Genomic DNA, 22,029 nt, shown 5'->3' with positions numbered 1-22,029 from the left:
GGGGTCTCCAAAAACACGGCGACATTTGTCCGGGCTGCGACCATCGTCGTTGTTGACGGCAACGTGTTATCAGGCTGCAGACATCGCCACCACTCGAACGCTTGCTCGTTCTGAGCATTGACGTTGCAATCGAATAATAATAATAATAATAATAATAATAATAATAATAATAATAATAATAATAATAATAATAATAATAATAATAATAATAATAATAATAATAATAATAATAATAATAATAATAATAATAATAATAATAATAAGCCGGACTACACCCGCTGCAGGACGAGTGCCTTTCATATTCCTCAAATTAGTCCGGTCCGCAAATGGGTAGTATGTCGTAATTCCATTTGGTTGCTGTCGGCGCTTTGCGCACCGACGACACTACGCATCACACATGGCCCCGATGTTGGTGCGCTTTCGTGACGCGATTCACTGGCGCGGTCTCCATCTCACATTTGTTCACTAACATGTGACGTATTTTCGCGCCACACGATTGTTCTCAGAGCGCCTCTGTGGCGCATTTGTAGGCTTATGGTCGGCGCTTTGACGGTGCGTGCTTGCTAAAGAGCGCGAAACCAAAACAGGAAAACTGAAGGCCCACAGCAAGGCAAGCACCCGGTAACGAACACGTTCTAAAAGCTTCGATTCCGGTGCATTCATTCGTGGTTCTTTGTATGTCGGTGAGCTGGTGCAGAAGGATGGTATCTGCTTTGGCGCACTAAAGCCATTACACACGCGACCGAAGCATTATTCTCAAAGTGGTATTCTAGCGCTTGCAGGGAGTCCTTGGAGATTCAAGGCTTCACACGTCTATGTCCCGCAGTGTTCATGATGTATGTAGATGCTTGGAAATACAAGACAAGCGTAGGAACTGTCGCTAAGGCATAGGCATTGGATGCACAAAAGGTGGGTCGTCTTAATCGCCAGCAGTGACCTGTAGGGGCTGTCGAGAGCAGTCTGTAAGCTTAGTTAACCACTCGGATTCATCGCAGAAAAAAAAAAAAAAAAAGAAGGGGTAGACTTAAGATCTGCTTTTCAGTGTTTGAGGCAAAAGCGTTGACTGAAATCTGCGGATCCTCCTACGGATCCTCTCATGGATCCACATACTATATGCGTACCTCCATACCTATCTAGTCGCTTAGTCATTCATCCCTAACACGTACTATTTACCATACTATTGTGAACTATCATATTATGTAAAGGCTGGCCGGTATACATATAAAGACCTGCTTTAACGCAAGTGCATGAACGTGCCTGCGTGTTCAGGGACAACGTGTCCGACTAAGCTTCCAAGGGCCCCGAGGGATCAATTCCCACCCCACCCTGCCATCTGAAGGAGCTGCCCGAGCTCAAAGGTACTGACAACTCGACCATATCACGGTGTCTCGTGACGTATAAGCCACCCGCCGACCAAGTAGTGCCCGACCACCTCACCTGCCAACCACCTCGCAGCGCCGGCAACACTAACGACGACAACAATGTATTTTCTGGACGACAGGACATTGAACGTTTCCGCTTTAAAACCTTATATAAGCACATTAATTGAACTGGAGCGAAGCAAACGCGATAGTAGTTTTCTTTCAATCGCCAGTCTGTTCCAATTCCGATTGTAGTCGTATTCCATCCTTCTATTCCTAATCGCATTTTGCATTGATTGTTGCTGACTCTACCTTAGCCTGTGCGGCCTTTCCATCTTCTCACCTACAAGTGGAGAGGGGGTTTTCTTTTCTACACATGCCACATGTCACCTTCCACGGTTAGGAGGCGGAGGGCAGCCATCGGAGAGTTTTCTCCATTGTAACACTTTTAATGATATCGCAGTGAAAAGAGGCCGCTTAATAATAATAATAATAATAATAATAATAATAATAATAATAATAATAATAATAATAATAATAATAATAATAATAATAATAATAATAATAATAATAATAATAATAATAATAATAATAATAATAATAATAGGTTTACAGCGAAGGAAAGGCGCAGTATCTGTAACACTTTTTCCGCAGACAAAAAAGTGATTTTCGACGAGGTGGTTTTGATGTATTCGATTTACAAATACGGGGTAAAATGACGTTTCACAATTGTCCAGACATAGTTTCTGGGAGCAAGCATTCGCTGAATCGTCGTAGATATAAGAAATATGTGATCTGGTTGCACCGCTGTTAGACAAGCTACATGTGACTCAGCTCGTCGAAAAAAGGAAACAAACAAAACAAATGAAAGAAAGAAAGTGGTAAAACGATCTCAGCCGTTACGAAGACAGTCTGCATAAACTGAAGACCGCGGCGCACTTCTAAGGCGGCGGTAGAGAGCATGTATCCAGAAAACAAAGTTCCGACACCCTGCTCGGTTTTTCATAGAACAGTCTAATCGATGTTTGGTGATCGATGAGTGATCACACTGTGCTCCAACGGTGCTTCGAATAATCTCTTCGTACAGTGACTCATGAATATATTGGCAAAATTAACAAACTATGCGTTACCCGCCGCTCAAATGTACGACGTATGTTTCTATAATTTTTGCCCGCTTGCAGAGGTCTCACTGCTCGGTTGCGTGGGGCTACCTGCTTGCCTCTCTGCAGTGAGCTAGGATGCTCGGTAATCAAGCACGTCTGGCATGTGTGTATAAGCTAAGCAAAGCGCGTATACAGAAAAACCGCAAGCGCACGTGGTTACGAAACATCCTGGGAACCTGTTGGAGCGGCTCAAAGACGCACGTCGACCGAGACGAACTGCGCATTTACAAAACGACCGGGGGAAAAAACGGCATTTGCGTGAGACGAGCGAGATAACAGCTACCACCGAGAAGCGTTTCCGCGCTTGAAGTGGCCCTGTGCGGGCGCGGCGATGATTGAATATAAAGGATCGGAGGGGCCCCGGCGACCATCAAGGAAAAAAAATAGCAAGCGAACGACTGGCTGCTGGTGCTGCAGGTTTCAAAGGGGAACAGTCGAGGTGCGAGGCTGAATGGAGAGAAACGGAAGCTCCATGCTTTCTTCTTGTCACGAGAGGGGAGAAAATGTCTCTTTTATGCCCTCTTCAGAGAAAATGGCATTAAAGGGACGGTGGACAGAAACGTAAGCGCCGTTAGTGCGAGGTAAACAATGTGGTTACTTGTGCGGCGGAAACTGCGGGTGTTGAATATGGATTCTTGGAAAAGTGAGGAGAGCATCAGAAAGCACTAAAAGCGTAGTCGAAGGGTACGATTAGAGTCGCGCTTAAGGACAACAGTCTCAGAGGAGACTGGGGAAACTTGTGTGTGCATATACATACGTTAGAGCAAGAAATAAAGGAAAAAGAAATAAAATAAAGGAAATACGAACCACCTAGTGACTCGGGGGCATATACAATACGAAACATTGTAATAACAAACTGTGGCCACGTACAGAAGAAAGGACTGGGTGGAAGCAATATCAAAATGCATTCCCAACGACCACCGATTAGAGCCTCTATCTTCCACTCTTTCGTTGACAATATTTTTCTCTCCTTGACCATCTCTTTATTCTCAGCTCATCTAGGCAAGAAGAATAACCTATGATTCCTTTCTGAGGGGCCAGTCATGCTGTGCGCACTATATGCATGGCTTTTTAAAGAGTGCACGTCTGTTGTAACCACACGGGCGGTATTTATTATTTATTCGGCTGAACTTGAACTTTGACCGTCATCCTGGTGAGTACTGACAGTGTGGATGAGAAACTGAGAGAGAAAAAAATATCTTGAAAGCTTTGGAATTCGTGTGCTCATCAAAAATGCCATAACCGTCCAGGCTACTCGCCGTCCCTACCGACCCATATGGATCCTGTCATGGTCACATACACTCCTTTCACGGGTATGGTAGAAGCACTAAGGAAAGTATATACCGGGAGCATAAAATGTTGACGCACCAATTTATGTCATTATAACGCAGAGATTTGCTGCAATTTTACATCGTTCCCTCGTCATCATCTGCATTGAATTTATAGCAGGACACAGATATCTCGTTATTCATTCTAACTATCCTTGTCTTGCGCCCGCTCCGGTCTGCGTATTGCCAAACCATATCCCGTAGGCGCACTGGAGCACATGACGCTCTTAGCGAGCTAAACGGCAATTGTTGCTGAAAGGTCTCTCTGAACGCCACCTTAAGGCAACATACACTCATTTTAAACGGCGATTGTTACTGAAAGATGTCTCTGAACGCAACTTAAAGGTAACATGCACTCACTGAAGGCAGGAAATAAATACGATGAAGGAACCATTGCCATACCGATTGTTACTGAAATGTGTCAATGAGCGCAACCTGAAGGTAACATACACTCAATGAAGGCAGGAAATAATTACGGTGAAGGCAACTGAAACAAAAAATTACAACACAGGAGTCGAACAGATGCTTCAGTGGCATCAGTGCAGAGGTGGGTGGTGTTAATCCATTGCGCCACAAAGGCGACGGGAACAGTGGACTTTAAGTGCGTTGTTATTTGTTTAGACAATATATCCGCAATTTGTCGCCAGGTGTCATTGCTCAGAGAAATCACGCGCTAGAGCGTCATCTGCTCGAGTGCTCCTACGGGATATGGTTTGGTAATTAGCCTCCGGCCTCCCGATCCACAAGAATCTCCCGTTCCTAATTCCATGTTCCATTTTTACCAACTTGGTCTCCCGGTTACGCTTGTTTTCCTGGGCACTGCTCTATCACCGTACAGAGATAGTCAGCAACTATTCGAGATTCTACGTATATCTCTTGCCCAGATCTACATTTCTCTCTCTTGACTGAAATAGCTTGAAAATGTCTAATACGCGGTATACGTTCTTGTTCGTCCCCTCAGGATGGCGCTCCCTGGGTCGACTATGCGGCGACAAGGGAGAAATGAAAGAACTAGTCACATCGGAGAACCGAATGCGACTCAAGTTCTACAGTGACAACTTCTCCGAGTTCCGAGGCTTCTTCGCAAACTTCTACCTCATTGCCTCCCCTGGTAAGTGCTTCTACGAGTTTTAGTACTGTGCTCAAAACTCTGCACGCCATGCCGACAATTTACTCCGGAAAGCAAAGGAACGACAAAAAAAGGAACACGGCACCTTTTCAATCGTCCGCTGCAATCCAGGTCAATTTTTATCAACCGCACATTACATAGTCTCTTATTTCCGGTGTCCCTGGCTGATGTCATTATGCACCGCATTTGGGACCTGTATAACTTATGGAACGCGTGAGTCATTTTGGGATGCTAAACCCCGTATAAACCGAACCCAAACCAAATGGAGCATAATCAAGGACTTTTTAGCGAGCTATAGTTATTTACATCTATATTTGTGTATTAGAGAATCTGCAGGAGCAGTGGCAAACACTCGGACGCTCTCTTCATGAGCGCGGCGTTGGAGTTAACAGCTGCCTCGAACAGACTGACAAAGAATCGACTACATGTATCCGCTGATGTGCATAATGATGAAAAGCTTGAATTGGTCACATTAGTTCGAAGTCGGATAATCGCGATTGAGATTGCCTAATGAAAGAGATAATACAGCGATACAGCTCCAAGGGTCTGGATCTATAGAGGTTAGCACTGCTTAAATGCACATGCGTTTTCTCATACTTCTCCCGCGGTCGGAACGTAACCTCCGCTATAGATAAAGCGACTCCAACCCATCTCTAATGAAACTCTTTTTAAATAAACTTGAAGTTCTCCTTGGCACCATTGTAGAAAACGGTCGAGGACAAAAAAAAAAAAAAGTGTGCAGGAGAACCTCTAGCGCTTTTCAATACGGTGTTCTTTTTGTGTCCGTATGACATCAATATTAACAAGGGACAAGTGAAAAACGTGTGAAGGCGATAAAACTGCATGAAAAAGTAAACAAATGTACCGACAGTAGAATTTATTTGAGTGCACATTGCTAGGTCCTTTAAATGCCGGAATATTTTTTTTCTTTTTGGCACATAATCTGCGCGGACAATTGCTTTGCAAAACACATCCAGGTAGCAGACACACAAAATGAAGCAATTGTAATGAACATCGCACCTTACACCGGTTTGGAGTGTAGTATTGCCGATGCTGGAATGTTCAGCGGTAAATTTATTCTTGGAGTTCTTGAAGATATGAATGGGCCAAGCAGGGCTTGCTACCAGCGTTAGAGCAAAGGGGGTGGCATAAGCTTCAACTTTAAAGGAATGACACCACAGCGTTAATTGCTTCCGACTGCCGCTTGTCCTGACGGATCCTCGCTTGAGTCCATTCACATTGGTACCATCTAATCACTAGCCTTTTGCCCCGCCGCGGTGTTGCAGTGCCTACGGCTACTGTGCCGGAGTAGGGTTCGATTTCGACCGGCGGCGGCTGCGTTTCGATCGAGGCGAAACGGAGTTGCTTCCGTCTGCAGTGCGATGTCAGTGCACGTTAAAAAATCTCGGGTTGTCACAATTTCCGGCGTCCTCCACTAATGGCGTCTCTCATAGCCTGAGTCACATTGGGACGTCAAACCATACCAACCAAACAAACCAAACCACTAGTATTTTGTTTATGCCTCGAATATATGCCGCACATACATGCATAGGGATTGGTGTCTTAAGATACCCCATTATGTGAAAGACCACAACACATACGTATAAATATCGGCTTTAGTATAGCCGTACGAAGGGGGCTGCATTGCCTAGGGGATGTGTGTTGAAGTAGGAATCCGAGGGCCCTGGAAGGCTGAATATTGATCTCTCCTTCCCATCTCAAAGGCGAGGAGCGATTTGGCAGCGCTTTCCAATTCAACCATGTCAAGTGATTTCGTACCGTCACTCCACCCGATGACCAATCAGTGCAAGGTCATGTCTCCTGCCAATTATCACCTGCTATAAGTCCGCGATTTTTCGCTCACAACGCCCAGGCCGACGCGGCCAATGCCGAATCCGCCTTTTCGCAAGGCCGCTATATGCGCATGCGCGCCTATTCCCTGGTTGAAAACAAACCACCAACCCCAGCTGCGCATGCGCAGTTCTTGACCTCGGTGATCGGCGCAGCTGTAGCTGATCACGGAGGCCATGTGTAGTTAATATTCGTGACAGGCGTATGCGATAGATGGCGGTAGCTGTCAAGGAACACACACTGTCATTTCGCTGGCGGCTGCACCTCCCTAGGACGTTTTCAACCAGTAGCAGACGAATTTTCAACCACTCCCAGAGGGCGCCACATGTTGTGAAAAAGGCGGATTATCCGAATAACGGGGCTTGTAACGCTGCTTCGTTGAAATGACACTGTCTTATTATTTGTGATATTCGCGATATGTTTCTGTCTCGTGACGCATCTGTGTCGAAAATTTCGTTTTTCGCAGTAAGCAAGCCTGAAGTCGAAGACGCCAAAAGCGTGATCATGCGCAAGAACGCCCTGGTTCCGGCGCGTGAGCTCATTGACGAGATCTCCCCCGACGAGACGGTGGCCAGCGACGACCAGAGGATCCTGAAGTGTGTGCCCAAAGTGCCAGGGGCCAGTGTCAAATGGTACGTGTTATTCTTAGGGGAGCATTTGTTTGTGCGAAGGTTAAGGTCTCCGCCGAATTGTTACGAAACTGGAAAGTCGTTCTAGCGAACAAATAGCTCTTGACTTTGCTCTTCCAAGAAGCAGTTTAAATGAGAGGTAGGATTAGCTTTGCGGTAGTACTGTTTGGCTTAAAATCATGATCTCATCAAGGGCCTCGTAGGAAAGAACGTTGGAAAACTGTCGATAGAGTGGTGACTGGTGTAATCCTTCAGAATAAGGTTTGGTTTGGGGGGTTTAACGTCCCAAAGCGACTCAGGCTATGAGAGACGCCGTAGTGGAGGACTCCGGAAATTTTGACCACCTGGGGTTCTTTAACGTGTACTGACATCGCACAGCACACGGGCGCCTTGCTTTTCGCCTCCATCGAAAAGCTGCCGCCGAGGCCGGGATTCGATCCCGCGTCTTTGGAAACAGTAGTCGAGCGCCGTAACCACTGCCCCACCCCGGCGGGGGCCTTCAGAATAAGGATAAAGGTATACATTAGCACAACAGAAGCTATGCGCATGTAATTGGTAGATGAGTGCGCAAAAGTGAGGAATAGAGAGGATGTTTAGTATTTTTATTGTGTTAATTTCAGCATGCCGCTTTGGAAGCTGCATGTGTGATGAGGGCATACCGCCGCAGGGGTAAAAAAAAACTCGAAATTCACAGAACGGCGGAGTGCGATGTGTAACGACAATATTGTGCAGCTGAAGAGTTCACACAGATTTTTAACCCAAGAACTGCTGTTCGATACTGGCCACTGCGGCTGCATTTTGATTGTGCAAAATTCAGCGCGATACCCCAGGGAATCTAAATTTTCGGCATCTCTGGCCTCGAGCGTCCCTCGGAACCGAGTGTGCTTTGGAAGAGCCCCATATACCATACCATAACTTCGGAGGAAACCTGGCGTCAGAATGCTGAGATGTCTGCTGTACAACTTTTAAAAGTAGCTTATCAGCAATGCCGCCAGCTGAAGCGATAACTCGAAGCCGAGCTCCAGGTCTGTGAATGTAAACTAGTTCAGGTGTAAATGAATGAATGAATGAATGAATGAATGAATGAATGAATGAAAAACGTTATTGAGGAGAGATAAGGGAGGGGAATATGTAGGTGGGGTCCCTAGTCAGGGACTCAGCGGCTGCCGCTGCTATCCGCGCGCGTGTCAGGAGGGCCCTTTGGGCCCCTAGTCAAGAGCTAGATAGGGCAGCCTCCCAATCCTCACTTGTTGGTACTGAATTTGGGTCATAAGGTGGATTGTGACAGCGCCGGAAACCGTTGCGCCGTGTACCGGCTGCGAGCTTGCAGTGACCGCTGCCGCGGCTGCTCGGTTCGTTCTGGAAAATGCGCCATACGAGTGTTACGGAAATAATGCGTTATGACAGGGATATGTAGTACTGTCAAAACTCGATTTAACGAAGCCCGGTTCAACGAAAGTCCCGATTTAATGAAGCTATCTCGATTGTAAAGAAAGCCTAAACGTTTAATTGCGAGCCAACGGTAACATCGCGAAGCGCCTTCATCCCGCTTTTAGTAAACAGCGCCGTGCAAAAAGAGATTTATGATTTTAATTTCAACTCAATAATGGCGGTTGATGTGGTGGATGCCATTTGTCTGCTGCGGTAGCTTCCTAGAATTCACGAGGGAACGAAAGATGGGCTGGCCACGCTTCAAACTTGAGAAGAATCAGCGCGGTCGTTGCTTACAAAACGCACGCAAGCAAAGATCACTGACGTATTTGTTGTGAGATAAATTCAATTTATCTAGGGCTGTTTTGGTTAAAGTAACAATTTTTGTTGTTTTACATATGTGATAGTATTGTTACTTGTTTCCGCTGGCCGCAGTTTCATTTTCAGAGCAGTTACGCGTTGCCAAAGCGGTCCCGTGGTACTTTCTGGTTGCCGCCACATAGCATAATCACAGTTATCAAATCAAATGACCAAGAAATGCCTCTCGCAGTTTAACAAAATTCCCGATTTAACGAAGAATTCATCGCTTCCCTAAACTTCGTTAGGCCGCAGTTTAACTGTAATATTTCAAAAGCAGCCCAGATATTTCAGTAAGGAAGCGAGAAAAGCAAGGACAGAAAGGAGGACAAAACCAGGTTTCAATGCAATTCAGTGAAGTAATATTTATTCAGTTCATTGATGAGCATCTTAAGTGTCTTGGCCTTCTGGAATGCTGCGGTATCATTCGTTGCCTTCATGATTACAATTACCCGTGTAATTCCCACCAAAGCTTGGTCAAATATTTTAAAAAACCTAAGAGTACCTCTTACGGCCATTATGGTTGAAAAAGCCACCAATGCCTGAAACGTCAACAAAGCCGCAGAAATACGGGAACATAGTCGAAATGTGATTTACTTCAATGAACAATAGATGCGGGTGGTAGAAGATGCAAATAAAACATCTTCGTACATTGGTGCGGTTTCCTTGCCTGGCCGGAGACAAGAAACAGGACTATACCAATTCTTCCGAGGAGGCGGTCAGTTTCACCGGTCAGGGGTAAATGTCAGAGAAGTACGGGAAGCCAAGATAATATACTAACCATTGGCTGTTGCGCGATTGCGCAAATTTCGTCGCTCACTCTTTGCGTGAATGCTTGCACAGGTTGAAGAACGAGACGGTTCTGAACGGCAGCATGCCCCTACCGCACCTGTACCTGGTTTCTCCGAGCACCCTGTGGATACGACGCATGCACTCCGACCTGGCTGGCAGCTACACGTGCATTGTGAGCGTCGAAGAGCGGGAGGCTCTGGCCACTACGCTGGTCGTCATGGCCGGAACCAAGCCGCGCAGCAAGTGTAACGTCTGTGAGTATGGCAGTGATACTCTCGACGCTTGGTTGTGACCTTGGTGTCCGAAAGGGGACAGAGGATACACATGCATCGCTCACACTCAACACATCCAATATATGAATGATTCATCGCAGCTAGTGGCTGAGGGCCCAAGTCTTTCGGCAGCGGAGCGCAAGGTAAAGTAGTTGAACTCCGGTCATCAATGGCGGCAAAGCTCAAAAAGTGTCTCTGGCTTCTGTAATGTTCCGGTATGCTAAGGAAATACTGCCATGCCATACGATGTCGTACCACTCATACCACGCCCACACCATACCATGCCATACCATACCAAACCATACCATACCACATACCATACCATGCCATACCATACCAATGCCCATACCATACCATACCATACCATACCATACCATACCATACCATACCATACCATACCATACCATACCATACCATACCATACCATACCATACCATACCATACCATGCCATACCAATGCCCATAACATACCATACCATACCATACCATACCATACCATACCATACCATACCACACCATACCCATTCCATACCATACCATACCGTACCATACCATACCATACCATACCATACCATACCATACCATACCATACCATACCATACCATACCATACCATACCATACCATACCATACTGTGCCATGCGTGCCCTATTACTATTGCTCATTAATAATTCGGCTCTACTTCTTTCATCAAACCTTATGGGTCAGCAGCAAGGTCATAAAAGCCTACATAGGCACAGCCCTGAGCCGGAGCAAGGCTGCAAAATAATTAGCTCTTTTACTTTCGTCTATCTTACTTCCGATGTTGCTGGCTTTATATTAGAGACAGCATATCACGTACAGCAAGTCGCGATGCCACGCCTATATGCTGAGGCTTAGAGTACCAGGTGATGCCAGATGGCACCAGGTATCGGCCATCTGTGCGCGCACCTGCTGCGCAGAGGCCATCTACGCATGTTCAATAGTGGCGCTGTAGCGGTGGCGGAAAGCGTTTTTCTAGTGTCTCTATTAACGGCTCAGTTTTCTTCTTACTGGATCGATTCCTCTGAAGACTAGACAGACGCCTACCCAGCCCAAGCCAAGTGCGGGTAGAACTGAGTGTCAAGTGCGGGTAGAACTGAGAACATAAAAATTAATAAACTCCATAGAGCCAGTTCACACAGTAGAACTGTCTGGCTGCATGCGCACGTGTACGAAGTGTTGTCTATCAATGACGTCTGCCTTTTGTCCGGGTCACCTATATTTTGCGGCGCAGAAGGTGGAGGATAGAACGAAAAAATATAGAGCCTGTACTATCACGAGCATTAACCATCGGCCGCATCCGCTGTTGCTGCTGCAGTTTCGATCTAGGCCCGCTTGGTAAGTTTCTAAGCAACGGGATAGTCTGGCTCCTCGTCGTTCGATGGTCTCGGCAGCTTGTCTGGCACAGCTGCGGTTTCTGTCTTTAGCGAGACAGCCTATGTAAATGGCGTTTTTACTTACGTTAAATCAAGGAGTGGTGCAGATGCAACTTGATGAAGGCGACAATGTTCAGTGCAGAACGCGGGAGCTTTTTTCTTCATTTCATTGATGAAGACAAAACGATGTTTATTACACAGCGCGAGTGTGTTGCTGTTTTACACGAGGCGCCATCGGCTGTGGTGATAGCATAGAGCTCTCGTGCCTTGGCACGCTGATGTTTGCTGCACAGCTCAAGATGAAGACGACCATGTTCGCTGCACAGCTCGAGATGAAACGACATGCGGCGCACGAGTACGTGACGCCGATCGGTGGAACGCATTAAGGTACAAGGTCCAGGAATAAAGAAAAACTAGGAAATGAACGCTAATACTCTAAAGAGTTGTAATATATGCTAAGTTTCTCTTTTCTAATTGGTGAACAACACCGGCAATGAAAACGCGACTGGACGTGTAACGTGAGCGCTCTTTTGTGTACGATGTGCAATGGCGACAGTGCGTGACAGAAGTCAGCTCATCATGGCGTCTGATTTTGAGGAGTATAGTCGAGTGCTTTCTGTAGCTTTGAAGCTCTTGAAGTATACAGCGGGGAAGCGAAAAGCCTTCTTCTACCTCCGCTAGTTAAGCGACCACTGCAGCATAATTGCCCAACTACACATCTCAGACTTGTTGTCTGATGCATTTTCAGCAGGCTTTCTGTTACAGATCCCTTCTCGTGATCCTAAAGAACAGGGACAATGCAATTTCTGAAAAATGATTTAATTGCTTTGTTTTCTTGCTTCTAAGCTTCCAAACAGCCTCTTCATTCGTATCTCGGTGAATTGCAGACTTCCGCAAGAGCCCAAAGGACCAGGAGATTCCACATGGCGAGACGGCCATCATGCACTGTACAGCCCAAGCTCCGCAGAGGCCCTCGTCAGACGTCAAGATTAGCTGGCTGCGCAACGGCTTGCCGTTCCCGACCAGTAGCCGTTACCGCGACCTGGGCAATGGTCTGGTCTACATAAGTGATGCCATGCCCAAGGACTCTGCCGTATACACATGCATGGCCACCGACCGCCGGAACAACTGCTCTGTCCAGGAGTCGGCGCTGCTCAGGGTACTTCCCAGAGTGAACATCGAAGAAAGTGAGTCGTCTACCTCTATGTCTTACTGTTGTACCATCAGGCGTAAGAATGAAACCTACACCAGAGTGTGAGACTGGCCTCTGCATAATGCGAACCTACTAGGAGGCCCAGTTTCAGGTCATGTGCACCTCATCCGTTATGAGATGTTTCGTATTGTCCCCCTCCCCCAAACCTCGCCATGTCGTATGAGTTGCCTTGTCTTCTTTCCTTTTTTACCATGCACCCCCAAATCATCTCGTACATGACATCGAGGCCAAATGGGACATTTTATTTGCAGATTCGAAGCGAGAAGCGTACTGATCCAAGAAAGGCTAATATAACGGCGATGAAATAAAATTGCAACTTTACACACAAGATGAAATTGGGGGCCATTGAACGCAGTAGAGGTGAAAACGTGCATGGCAGCTGGACGATAGAAATGGCTGCACAGAAAGCAGTATATTTGTGAGCGTTGCCATGTCACCTTTGTGCAATCATTTTTGAGCTGGAATGTTTCAGTACAGCATTTACCCAAGATGTTGCTTGCGCGGTTAACTTCACACATTCTCAAGAGACGCCACGAACGTGGTGCGCTATTGTAGGTGCGGCCTCATATATATTGTTCCCCGACAGCGCGTAAGAAGTGTGTACGAACATTTCGCTTGAAATCCTGCTCATACGCGTTATTAACTGGAGGCCGCAGACGCAACATTGCTGGCGGGTCTTCGCTTTGTTCATGGTACCAGGGCTCCTGTGTGGACACGACCTTAAAGCGTGCTATCTTTGCTTAAGTCGTCATGCGCGGCACATTTGTCATTTTTATTAGGATTATTGCTGTCGCTGACAGTGTGGGAATGAAGATAACGAAAGAGAGGTGTCGTTCCTACCTGAAGGCACACAGCGCCAGCCTCTTTCAGGTGCTCTTAAAGAAAAGGAGATGTACATAGGAAATGAAAAAAAGTGAACGAGAAATAGGCGTGAAAAGGAATAGCAACATACATAGGAGGAATAGTGCACCAGCCATTGAGTTACAGAATACACAGCGAGTTTTGCGTTACCTGTTGGGAACAGTTATGAATGCGGTATCGTAACTACAACATCTTTCCATTTTCTAGTAGGTGATATTAATACATTGGATACGACTCAGTAATTTGAGGGAACATGCCGAAACGTTTTTGCGTTTGTTTTGCTGTAGGTAATAATTACAGGTTTTGACCACGTTGCCTGGAGCAGCTGGAAATCGCTACTTCTCGACGCTTTCAGTTTTAACGTCTATACCGAGCCCCTGAATGCATGATCCGCGCACGCGTTAGGTGACGTGGGGCGAGCAAGCGTAGAGGTGATCAACGCTTGTGTGGGTCAGGAAAAAAAAATATTTTTTTCTTTATTTCCAGTCTGCGGCATTCCTTTCGTGGCCCAGCCTAACATGAGCAAGCCTCACGTTGAACACGGCAAGATCGTCGGCGGGATGGACACCATCAAGGGTGCCTACCCATGGCAGGTGAGTCGAGGGAATGTTTGGGGACGAAAAGTTTGCCTCCTTGGTAAAGGGCGCCAGTCTTATAATAATCCGTGCCCTAGAGTGCTTGGTCTCATATATGGTGCTCGCAAGGCAATGTTAATACATTCAAGATAAATGGTAGAGGTCTTTGTCTTGGTTTAGATGTGGCCAGGCTCCCGGTGATGATTTGATACGCAATGTTTAAGGAAGCTCCGGATTGATGTGGTGACTGTGATTGCAATAACTCCAATAGCATGACTGAAACTTGAATCACTACTACCGCAAGAGCGCTTGCTACACATTGTGCGCGAAACTTGTAGACGGCACAACAAGGTCTATCTCCTATACTATAACAGAGTGACAACCTTTGATATGTTCTATCACTCATCTCATTTTCGTGCCTTAGGTCTACTGCTGCCATTCCTGAATTTCAAATGACCTCGAAATTTGGTCTCTAATTAAAGAATGCAGTCTCTAGCCACGTACGCCATCGCCGTGACAGAGGTGCCTCCCCGGACACATCACCATGCATACAAGATATAAATGTTCAGCCTATTCAGCTATGGTGACCTCCAAATTAGCTCGGGCCACTCCCAAAATATGACCTCGGTCAATTTGGACCCAAATTTATCTGGAGCTTAATTCGACTATGGTGAATATGATGGCAACCTCCATATTTTGCGTGGGCCACCTGAATTCGGCTCGGGCCACGCCCAAAATTTCACCTCGGGCGATTTGTACCGAAATCGATGTCCAGCCTAATGCCGCAATGGCGAATACAATGGCGACCAGGAAATGTGGCCTGGGGGTGGCCCCAAATTTGCCTCGGCGGATTTAGAATAATTTCGTACTGTAAAAAGCGTCACCAATAAACTATTTGCGCAACTATGCAACCGGCATGTCTTTTCCCGAATTGCTGAGTAACTCAGAGCTAACTCCCTATATTCAGGTCCGGCAGCATTGAACCACTACTGATTTGTTTTGGCAAGCGTAGAGGTATACGTAGATCGAACGCGCGGCCAGAAGGTGTGGCGACGTACAATACACGCGTGGTCCCCCCCCCCCCCCCCCCCATCCTCACTCACAACTAACAATTTGATAGTAATCTGACTTTCTGATAAAGGAGAGCGGATCGACTGATGGAATTTTGCTGAAAGCTTTTTCTGCGCATGTCATCAACCGCTCCGTTATAGCTTTAGCCTACGCAGGCATCGGTTTTGCAGCATCCTGGAATGTTTTTATTAGCAAGTGCATTTTGGAGGCGCTAGCCTGTACACAAAACGCCATCACAGCAAACAAAGCAAACCAGTTTCGTCAAGTGGCCGGCGATAAAGAAGGAGCAGATGAAGGAGAGTTATAAGGTGCCTGAAGGGGTGATGCCATTTGGGCTTAACTTCCCAAAGTGATTTACGCTATGAGGCACGCTCTAGTGTAGGAGGCCTTGCACTACGGCGCCCATCGTCTCCATCGAAAAGCGGCCACCGTGGCCGGGATTTTATCCCGCGTCCTTGTGTTGAGCACTCGAGCTGCCTAACCACTAAACCACCGCAGCGGGGCCAAAGAACATGCTTCCTCGGCTTCTGAAGTGTCGGTGATCTATGCTCGGCTGGCCCATGTCAGCTGCAGTGAAAAATAGTTAACATAGATCTGCGGTTAGTGGGTATTAGAGAGATTTAGCTTACCGCGAACCGCGATTCGCCACCGTAACCCTCTACCGTGCGTGGGCGGGGAGCACAAGCTGATTGGTCCCGACGCGGTAGGTCTATGTGCCGACACCTAAAGCCCCTCAATAAACTAAAAGTAGCGCCATCTCCTCTCTCCTCCTCCGGCGGCGCCGCTCCTCCTCTCGCATTTCGACCGTGGCTCCACCTACGGGGTGCGCGACTAGCGCGCGCTCTCCGGAGCAGGCGCCCTTCACAGCCGTCTCGATCAGCGCCGCGCGCGCGCCGATCGAGGCGGCCGTGCGCCGGGTCTCACCAGAGCCTTGAATTTTGTCGCAATGGGTTCAGGTTAAAATATTACTCACTGCTGAAACATAATTACCGAATGTTGACAGGGATTTCCCGCCAGAATAGTTTCAGCTGTGAGTGTCATACACCACATATACGCGATTTCGGCGTTGGTTCAACTCGCCGTCATCTCCGTGTGTCCGTAGTTCGTCACATTTGGCCACTCAGCGGCATGCTTTATAAAATTTGTAACTAGGCGGCGGACAGGAACAATTTTGGAACAGTCTGTGTATGGTTTCTTTGCAGCGTTGACTGGATTGCGAGCTGTCGGTAAACTTGAGAAGTGTGGCAGCAGCTGTCTTCCATGTATTTTCAACTTCAGCTGCAGATCAAATTAACTATAGGCGGTGGAAGCTGCAGTCTGCGTGGAGTCTTTGCAGCTTTGATTGACTTGTGAGCTACCGGTAAACTTGGGGAGGGAGGTAGCAGTTATTTTTTTTTTATATTTGGCGTTGAGACGGTGCCGTGTTCAGCTGCCATGGTGTGTCACCATACGTACACGATTTTGGCGTCGATTTAACTCGCCTTCATCTCCTTGAGTCCGTCAGCCGTTGACAAAAGTGCGCAACATGCTTGAAAAAAAAAAATTAAGTAGGCTGCGGAAGCTGCAGTCTGTGTGGTTTCTTTGCAGGTTGGACTGAATTGTAAGCTACCGTGAAACTTGAGAAGCGTGGTAGCAGTTTTTTTTATATTTTGCGCTGAAACGGTTCCGTTTTCAACTGTCAGTGCGTGACACCATTTGTACGCGATGTCTGCGTTGGTTGAACTCGCCTTCACCACCGTGCTTCTATCAGCCGCCGGCCAAAGAGCGCAACATTCTTGAAAAAAAAAAAAATTAAATAGCCAGCGGGAACGATTTAGTAGCAGTCAGCGTGGCAGCAAAACACACGGCGATATGTGCCGCGCGCGCGCCGCCCGCCCCGCTGGAAAGGAGGAAGCTGCACGCCCAGCAAAAAAAAAAAAAAAGCGCGCGCGTGCACGTGACGGCGCTCGGCCAATGAGAGGGTCGAACGACGAAGGAGAGCGCAGGAGAGGAGGCGGGCGGCAAACTTCACATGTTGGCGCTACTTTTAGTTTATTGAGGGGCTTTACCGACACCCGGTATGTAGCGCCATCTATCGGCATCAAGGGGATCTTGGCATGCGCAGTGGAACGCGCGGTGGCGGATCACGGTAGCGGATCGCGGATCACGGTGAGCTAAGTCTCTATTCTTGGCGCGCTATGGGGCAGTGTCCGTCCCAACGCCTGCCTAACAACCAGCCTCCATTGTTAGAGAGTTTTAGCTCACCGTGATCCGTCACCGCGCGTTCAACTGCGCATGCCCAGACCGCCCTTCCGATAGATGGCGCCACATATTGGATGTCGGCACACAGACCTGCCGCGTCGGGACCAATCAGCTTGAGCGCCCCGCCCACGCGCGGTAGAAAGTCACGGTGGCGAATCACAGTAAGCTAAATCTCTCTATTATCTATTAGGTGCAGGTGCAACGCCATTTCTGCATATGCCCATGCTGAATGTGTCTATTCAGATATTTTAAAATGGTTATTTACAATGATGGTCATCGACGCGTGCGCAGGTGATGTTTTGGACGGAACTTCGCAAGGCGTTCTGCGGTGGAAGCCTGGTGAACGACCAGTGGGTTCTCACGGCATCCCACTGCTTCAAACGAGACGAGATCCGCATCGACGAAGTGGAAGTGCGGCTGGGAAAGTACGACCAGACCATCGTTGAGCCGCAGCAGGTCGTCACCAAGATCGCCGATGTGCACTTTCATCCGTGAGTGCATGCAGACGGACATTAGAGAGATTTAGCACACCGTGATCCGCGATCCGCTACCGTGATCCGCCACCGCGTGTTCCATTGCGCATGCCCAGATCACTTTCATGCCGATAGATGGCGCCACATACCTGATGTCGGCACATTGACCTGGCGCATCGGAACCAATCAGCTTGTAGGCCCCGCCCACGAGCGGTAGAGTGTCACGGTGGCGGATCGCGGATCACGGTGTGCTAAATCTCTCTAGTATCACAGTGGTAGAATTGGATAAAAATACCGATCTAGTCGGAATCGTAAGGGCACCGAATGCGCGAAAGGCTGCAATGTGGGCTTTGTGCCTAAAAGGAGGATATTCGGGAGTAGAAAAAGAACAATTTTGATTTGATTTAGTTTATTTCCATTAAAGAAAGTACAAGGTTGAGGGTAAGCTAGGGGGAAAGCTGCACACAAATCAGCTTGACTGGTTTATTTGTTCAGGAAATCAAAGGGACCTCGACTGGGTGGTGCAGGCTAAGACTTTCGTGATAGCATTTACTGAATAAACTTAAGAACGGATGGGCTTTTTGCAAAATGAAATGAACAAGCCATGCAAATCAACATGCACTGTATGCTATGGCGCTATAGAAATTAACTGTTCTACGAAATGCGAACTAAATGGACACTGAGCATTTCTTCAGAAACATATTGAAGCTATCTAATAACCTGCTGTGGATGAATTGTCACAAATTAAGAAGATTGCGAGTTTCAAATTGTATACTTCCTCAATGTGTTTTTTGTTTCTGTTCTGACTAATGAAGACTCTCTGCATGAACTGAATCTCATTGCATGTTGTGAAGCAGTGTAGCCCTTCATAATTTCACTTTTGAAAAGGAATTAAATTGCATTACTAATTACTTTGCTGAAAATTGCAAAAAGTAATTAAATTACATTACTTAATATTGCTCCTAAAAGTAATGCAATTACATTGCAATTACTTCGACTAAATAATTCAGTTACTTTTAAATTACTTTCTAGTTTTCATCCATGCAAATCTAAGTAAAGCTAGTAAACAAAACAACTTGTTCTGACACGAAGCACGCATACTCTTTCGTCGTCCCGCCAAATTCCGTTCCTGAGAACAATTACTTCCCTCTTTCCTACTGCATCTGACATTACAAAAATAAGGCAACCGCAAAAAAGAACAAAATCGAAATATGGTGGAACAGTCGTGAAATGAGCGGTAAACCTAGCGTCTTAGTGGCCCGGAGCGGTCTCCGCCATTTGAAGGGACCGAAGAAGCTAGGTTATTTATTGCTTCCGTAGTCCCAAGAATCGTCCTCGGCACCTTGCTCTCATTAATGCTCACGCCACGGCGACTGATGCCATGGACCCTCCTGCCAATCTACCCTGCCCCATCCCTCCCTCACCTCGTGGTGACAAGTGTAATCAGGCACCATTGTGCCCTAGCCGACGCAACATGGAGTGCCACTTCGCCGCGCTTTCAACTAATTTTCAAGTTCGGCCGCTTGCTCCATCTGCCCTTCGGTATTCTCTTGAAGCCTTGTTTCCTGCTGCTTGGAGATAGGTTGCCATGGGATAACCGCATTATAAGCCTGCTACACAGGAGGTCTCAGACGCACTGCTCTGCTCAATTCTGTCTCCTTTTGCCGATCCGTTACGCTGGCTTCTGCTTGCCACACGTCGTTCCTGCTTTCGCAGCACGCTACATTGTTACTATGGAAGAAGTAGTGGCGCATTTAAGTAAAAGTAATTTCGAAAGCAATTATTTAATTTTTGCTGTGAAATTACTGCTAAAAAGTAATGCATTACGTTACTAAATTACCAAACCGAAAAAGTTACTGATTACATTATAAATTACCGGAAAAAGTAATTAAATTACAGTAATTTTATTACTGTAATTCAATTACTACCATGTCTGGTCAGGGCCTTTCAGGATGTTTATTCCGAAAGTGTAGTTAGGCATAAAATGACATGCATGACAGATTATGAACCAGTGATGAAATCTTAGGAGGGATACTCAGTGTGATCTGGGTGGTGGATACTAAGTATTTTTATTTTTGAAGAATCAAATTCATGACATGCTTTTCTAATGCAGAAAATATGGAGCACGAACAACTTTGGTTTGTTACTACTAACAGGTTGTTCCTTTTCCTCAATACGTGGAACAGTGCAGTGCAGTTAGGAATCAGTATACCTGACTTTGGTGAAGTCATGCTTTTTCTGAGTATGATCTAATTGGACACTGCCATTTTGCAGGAACTTCAACGTGAACACTTTCGACAACGACATCGCCCTAGTGCAACTGGCGGACCGCGTTACTTTCACGGACTACATACTGCCTGTGTGCTTGGGCGAAAGTGCCATCATCGAGCGCGAATACTTCAGCTCGGGGGATGTGCAGCTGGGCACGGTCACCGGATGGGGGCAGTTGACTGAGAGCGTCAACACGCTGCCCCGGTTCCTGCAGGAGATCAGGCTACCCATTATCGACCACAAGACCTGCCAGGCGTCTACGCAGTACCCGGTATGCTCGCTTGCTTCTCGAATGAACGTTACATTTAGTGACAGGATATTTCAGGATATTGCCAGACTCGCATACTAAAATAATCAAAACGGCCAATGAAACCTATATCCGAAAGAGGATCTATATAGAGGCCAATGGTCTACAGGAATTCCTGGGAGTAAAATCCCATCTGTGTAGCTTGTGGGCAAAAAAAAAAAAAGGAAAAGGCAACAGCTTAACGCGGTTATGCAACGACAGTGTGACGAGTTGTGGTTGGACTCATGGTTTAGCTTTGTTTTTTTTTTTTCACTGTAATGAACAAGATATATTTGTTCAGTATCTACACATCATTTATGGAAAAATCATGTACTTTGAAATTTAACAAGATGGACTTATGGTCAGTGTGACGGTTAGAACGGCGTACGTATTGGCAACACACTCTATTTTGGCAAATTTAAAACATGAACCATATTGCGTATAGCTGAGTTCATCAGTTCGGAATTGCTCAATCATTTCATGGAAAAAGTACGTACGCCTCTTCATATCTTTGTAAAATTTATTTGCAAGACAATCATGACTTCGCCAGGGTAAATACTTATGAATCAAAGCTAATGCTTGGCTTTCGGAAGCGTGCGGCGATATATTAGTTACGGCTAAATTCAGACTGTTAGTCTCAGGCCCAGCTAAGCTGGCCTTAATTTGAATTATCCGTATGAGGCCGTGTGGTTCTGACGTAATGAAACAGCTGAGCCAATCGGAGCAGCGGCACACGCAATTCTGGGGCCTGACTTGGGTGTTACTAGTAGCGCATATCTTAGCACACTAAAGTTAGAGAACGTCGTGATCCTGCCAGATCACTTCGAACGGCCGTAATGGCCCAATGGCGCTTGAGGTCTCATGTCGCGCGAATTACAACGGTGGTCATGTTTGAGGTTCCAAATAATTTATGTTTTAGGGTTGCATCATCTGTGTGTTGGAATGGGAATTTTTTATACTACCGACTAAATGAGATGAATCCGAGCTGGACTGTATCCAAAGGGTGTGACTGACGGGTTAGAATTGTATTTGTACACACGCTGAGTAATCATTGGCTTTTGCACGCTGCTTAAAGTGTAATTGGCTGCGATGCACAACGCTTTGTATGTTATTACTTGAAGGGAAAGTCGTTTTCAGCTAATGTTTGTCGTTACGAGGAAACCAGGAGAAGAAATGCAATGCGTGGTACCTCATGTCATCTTGAGAGGCTGTATGAACAAATATATTGGGGTGTGGTAGGAAATGTTTGCGGCTGCTATCCCTGATATGTTCTGTGATGGAGGAAAACGCATGTCGGATAAGCCGCGATAAAATGCTAAATAGGACTCA

At 46.6% G+C, this 22,029-nt stretch overlaps 1 protein-coding gene across 2 annotated transcripts in view; it reads left to right on the top strand.

The window, feature by feature from the left end:
- Positions 1-22,029, top strand: part of LOC146189139 (mannan-binding lectin serine protease 1-like) — a 67,166-nt gene that overhangs the window by 42,744 nt on the left and 2,393 nt on the right. For both annotated transcript variants that reach the window (XM_084604052.1, XM_084604051.1), the window contains 7 exons: positions 4,814-4,963; positions 7,299-7,464; positions 10,093-10,295; positions 12,597-12,896; positions 14,270-14,376; positions 17,962-18,161; positions 20,418-20,685. In XM_084604052.1, coding sequence (XP_084460178.1) covers positions 4,814-4,963; positions 7,299-7,464; positions 10,093-10,295; positions 12,597-12,896; positions 14,270-14,376; positions 17,962-18,161; positions 20,418-20,685 — 1,394 coding nt within the window. The remainder of the gene's footprint in view (positions 1-4,813; positions 4,964-7,298; positions 7,465-10,092; positions 10,296-12,596; positions 12,897-14,269; positions 14,377-17,961; positions 18,162-20,417; positions 20,686-22,029) is intronic.

Source organism: Amblyomma maculatum, chromosome 5 (assembly GCF_055883805.1).
Source record: "Amblyomma maculatum isolate TAMU_Amacu chromosome 5, ASM5588380v1, whole genome shotgun sequence".
NCBI classification, from domain to species: domain Eukaryota; kingdom Metazoa; phylum Arthropoda; class Arachnida; order Ixodida; family Ixodidae; genus Amblyomma; species Amblyomma maculatum.
The sequence above is the reverse complement of the archived record's forward strand: the minus strand, read 5'-3'. Positions and strand labels throughout refer to the sequence as shown.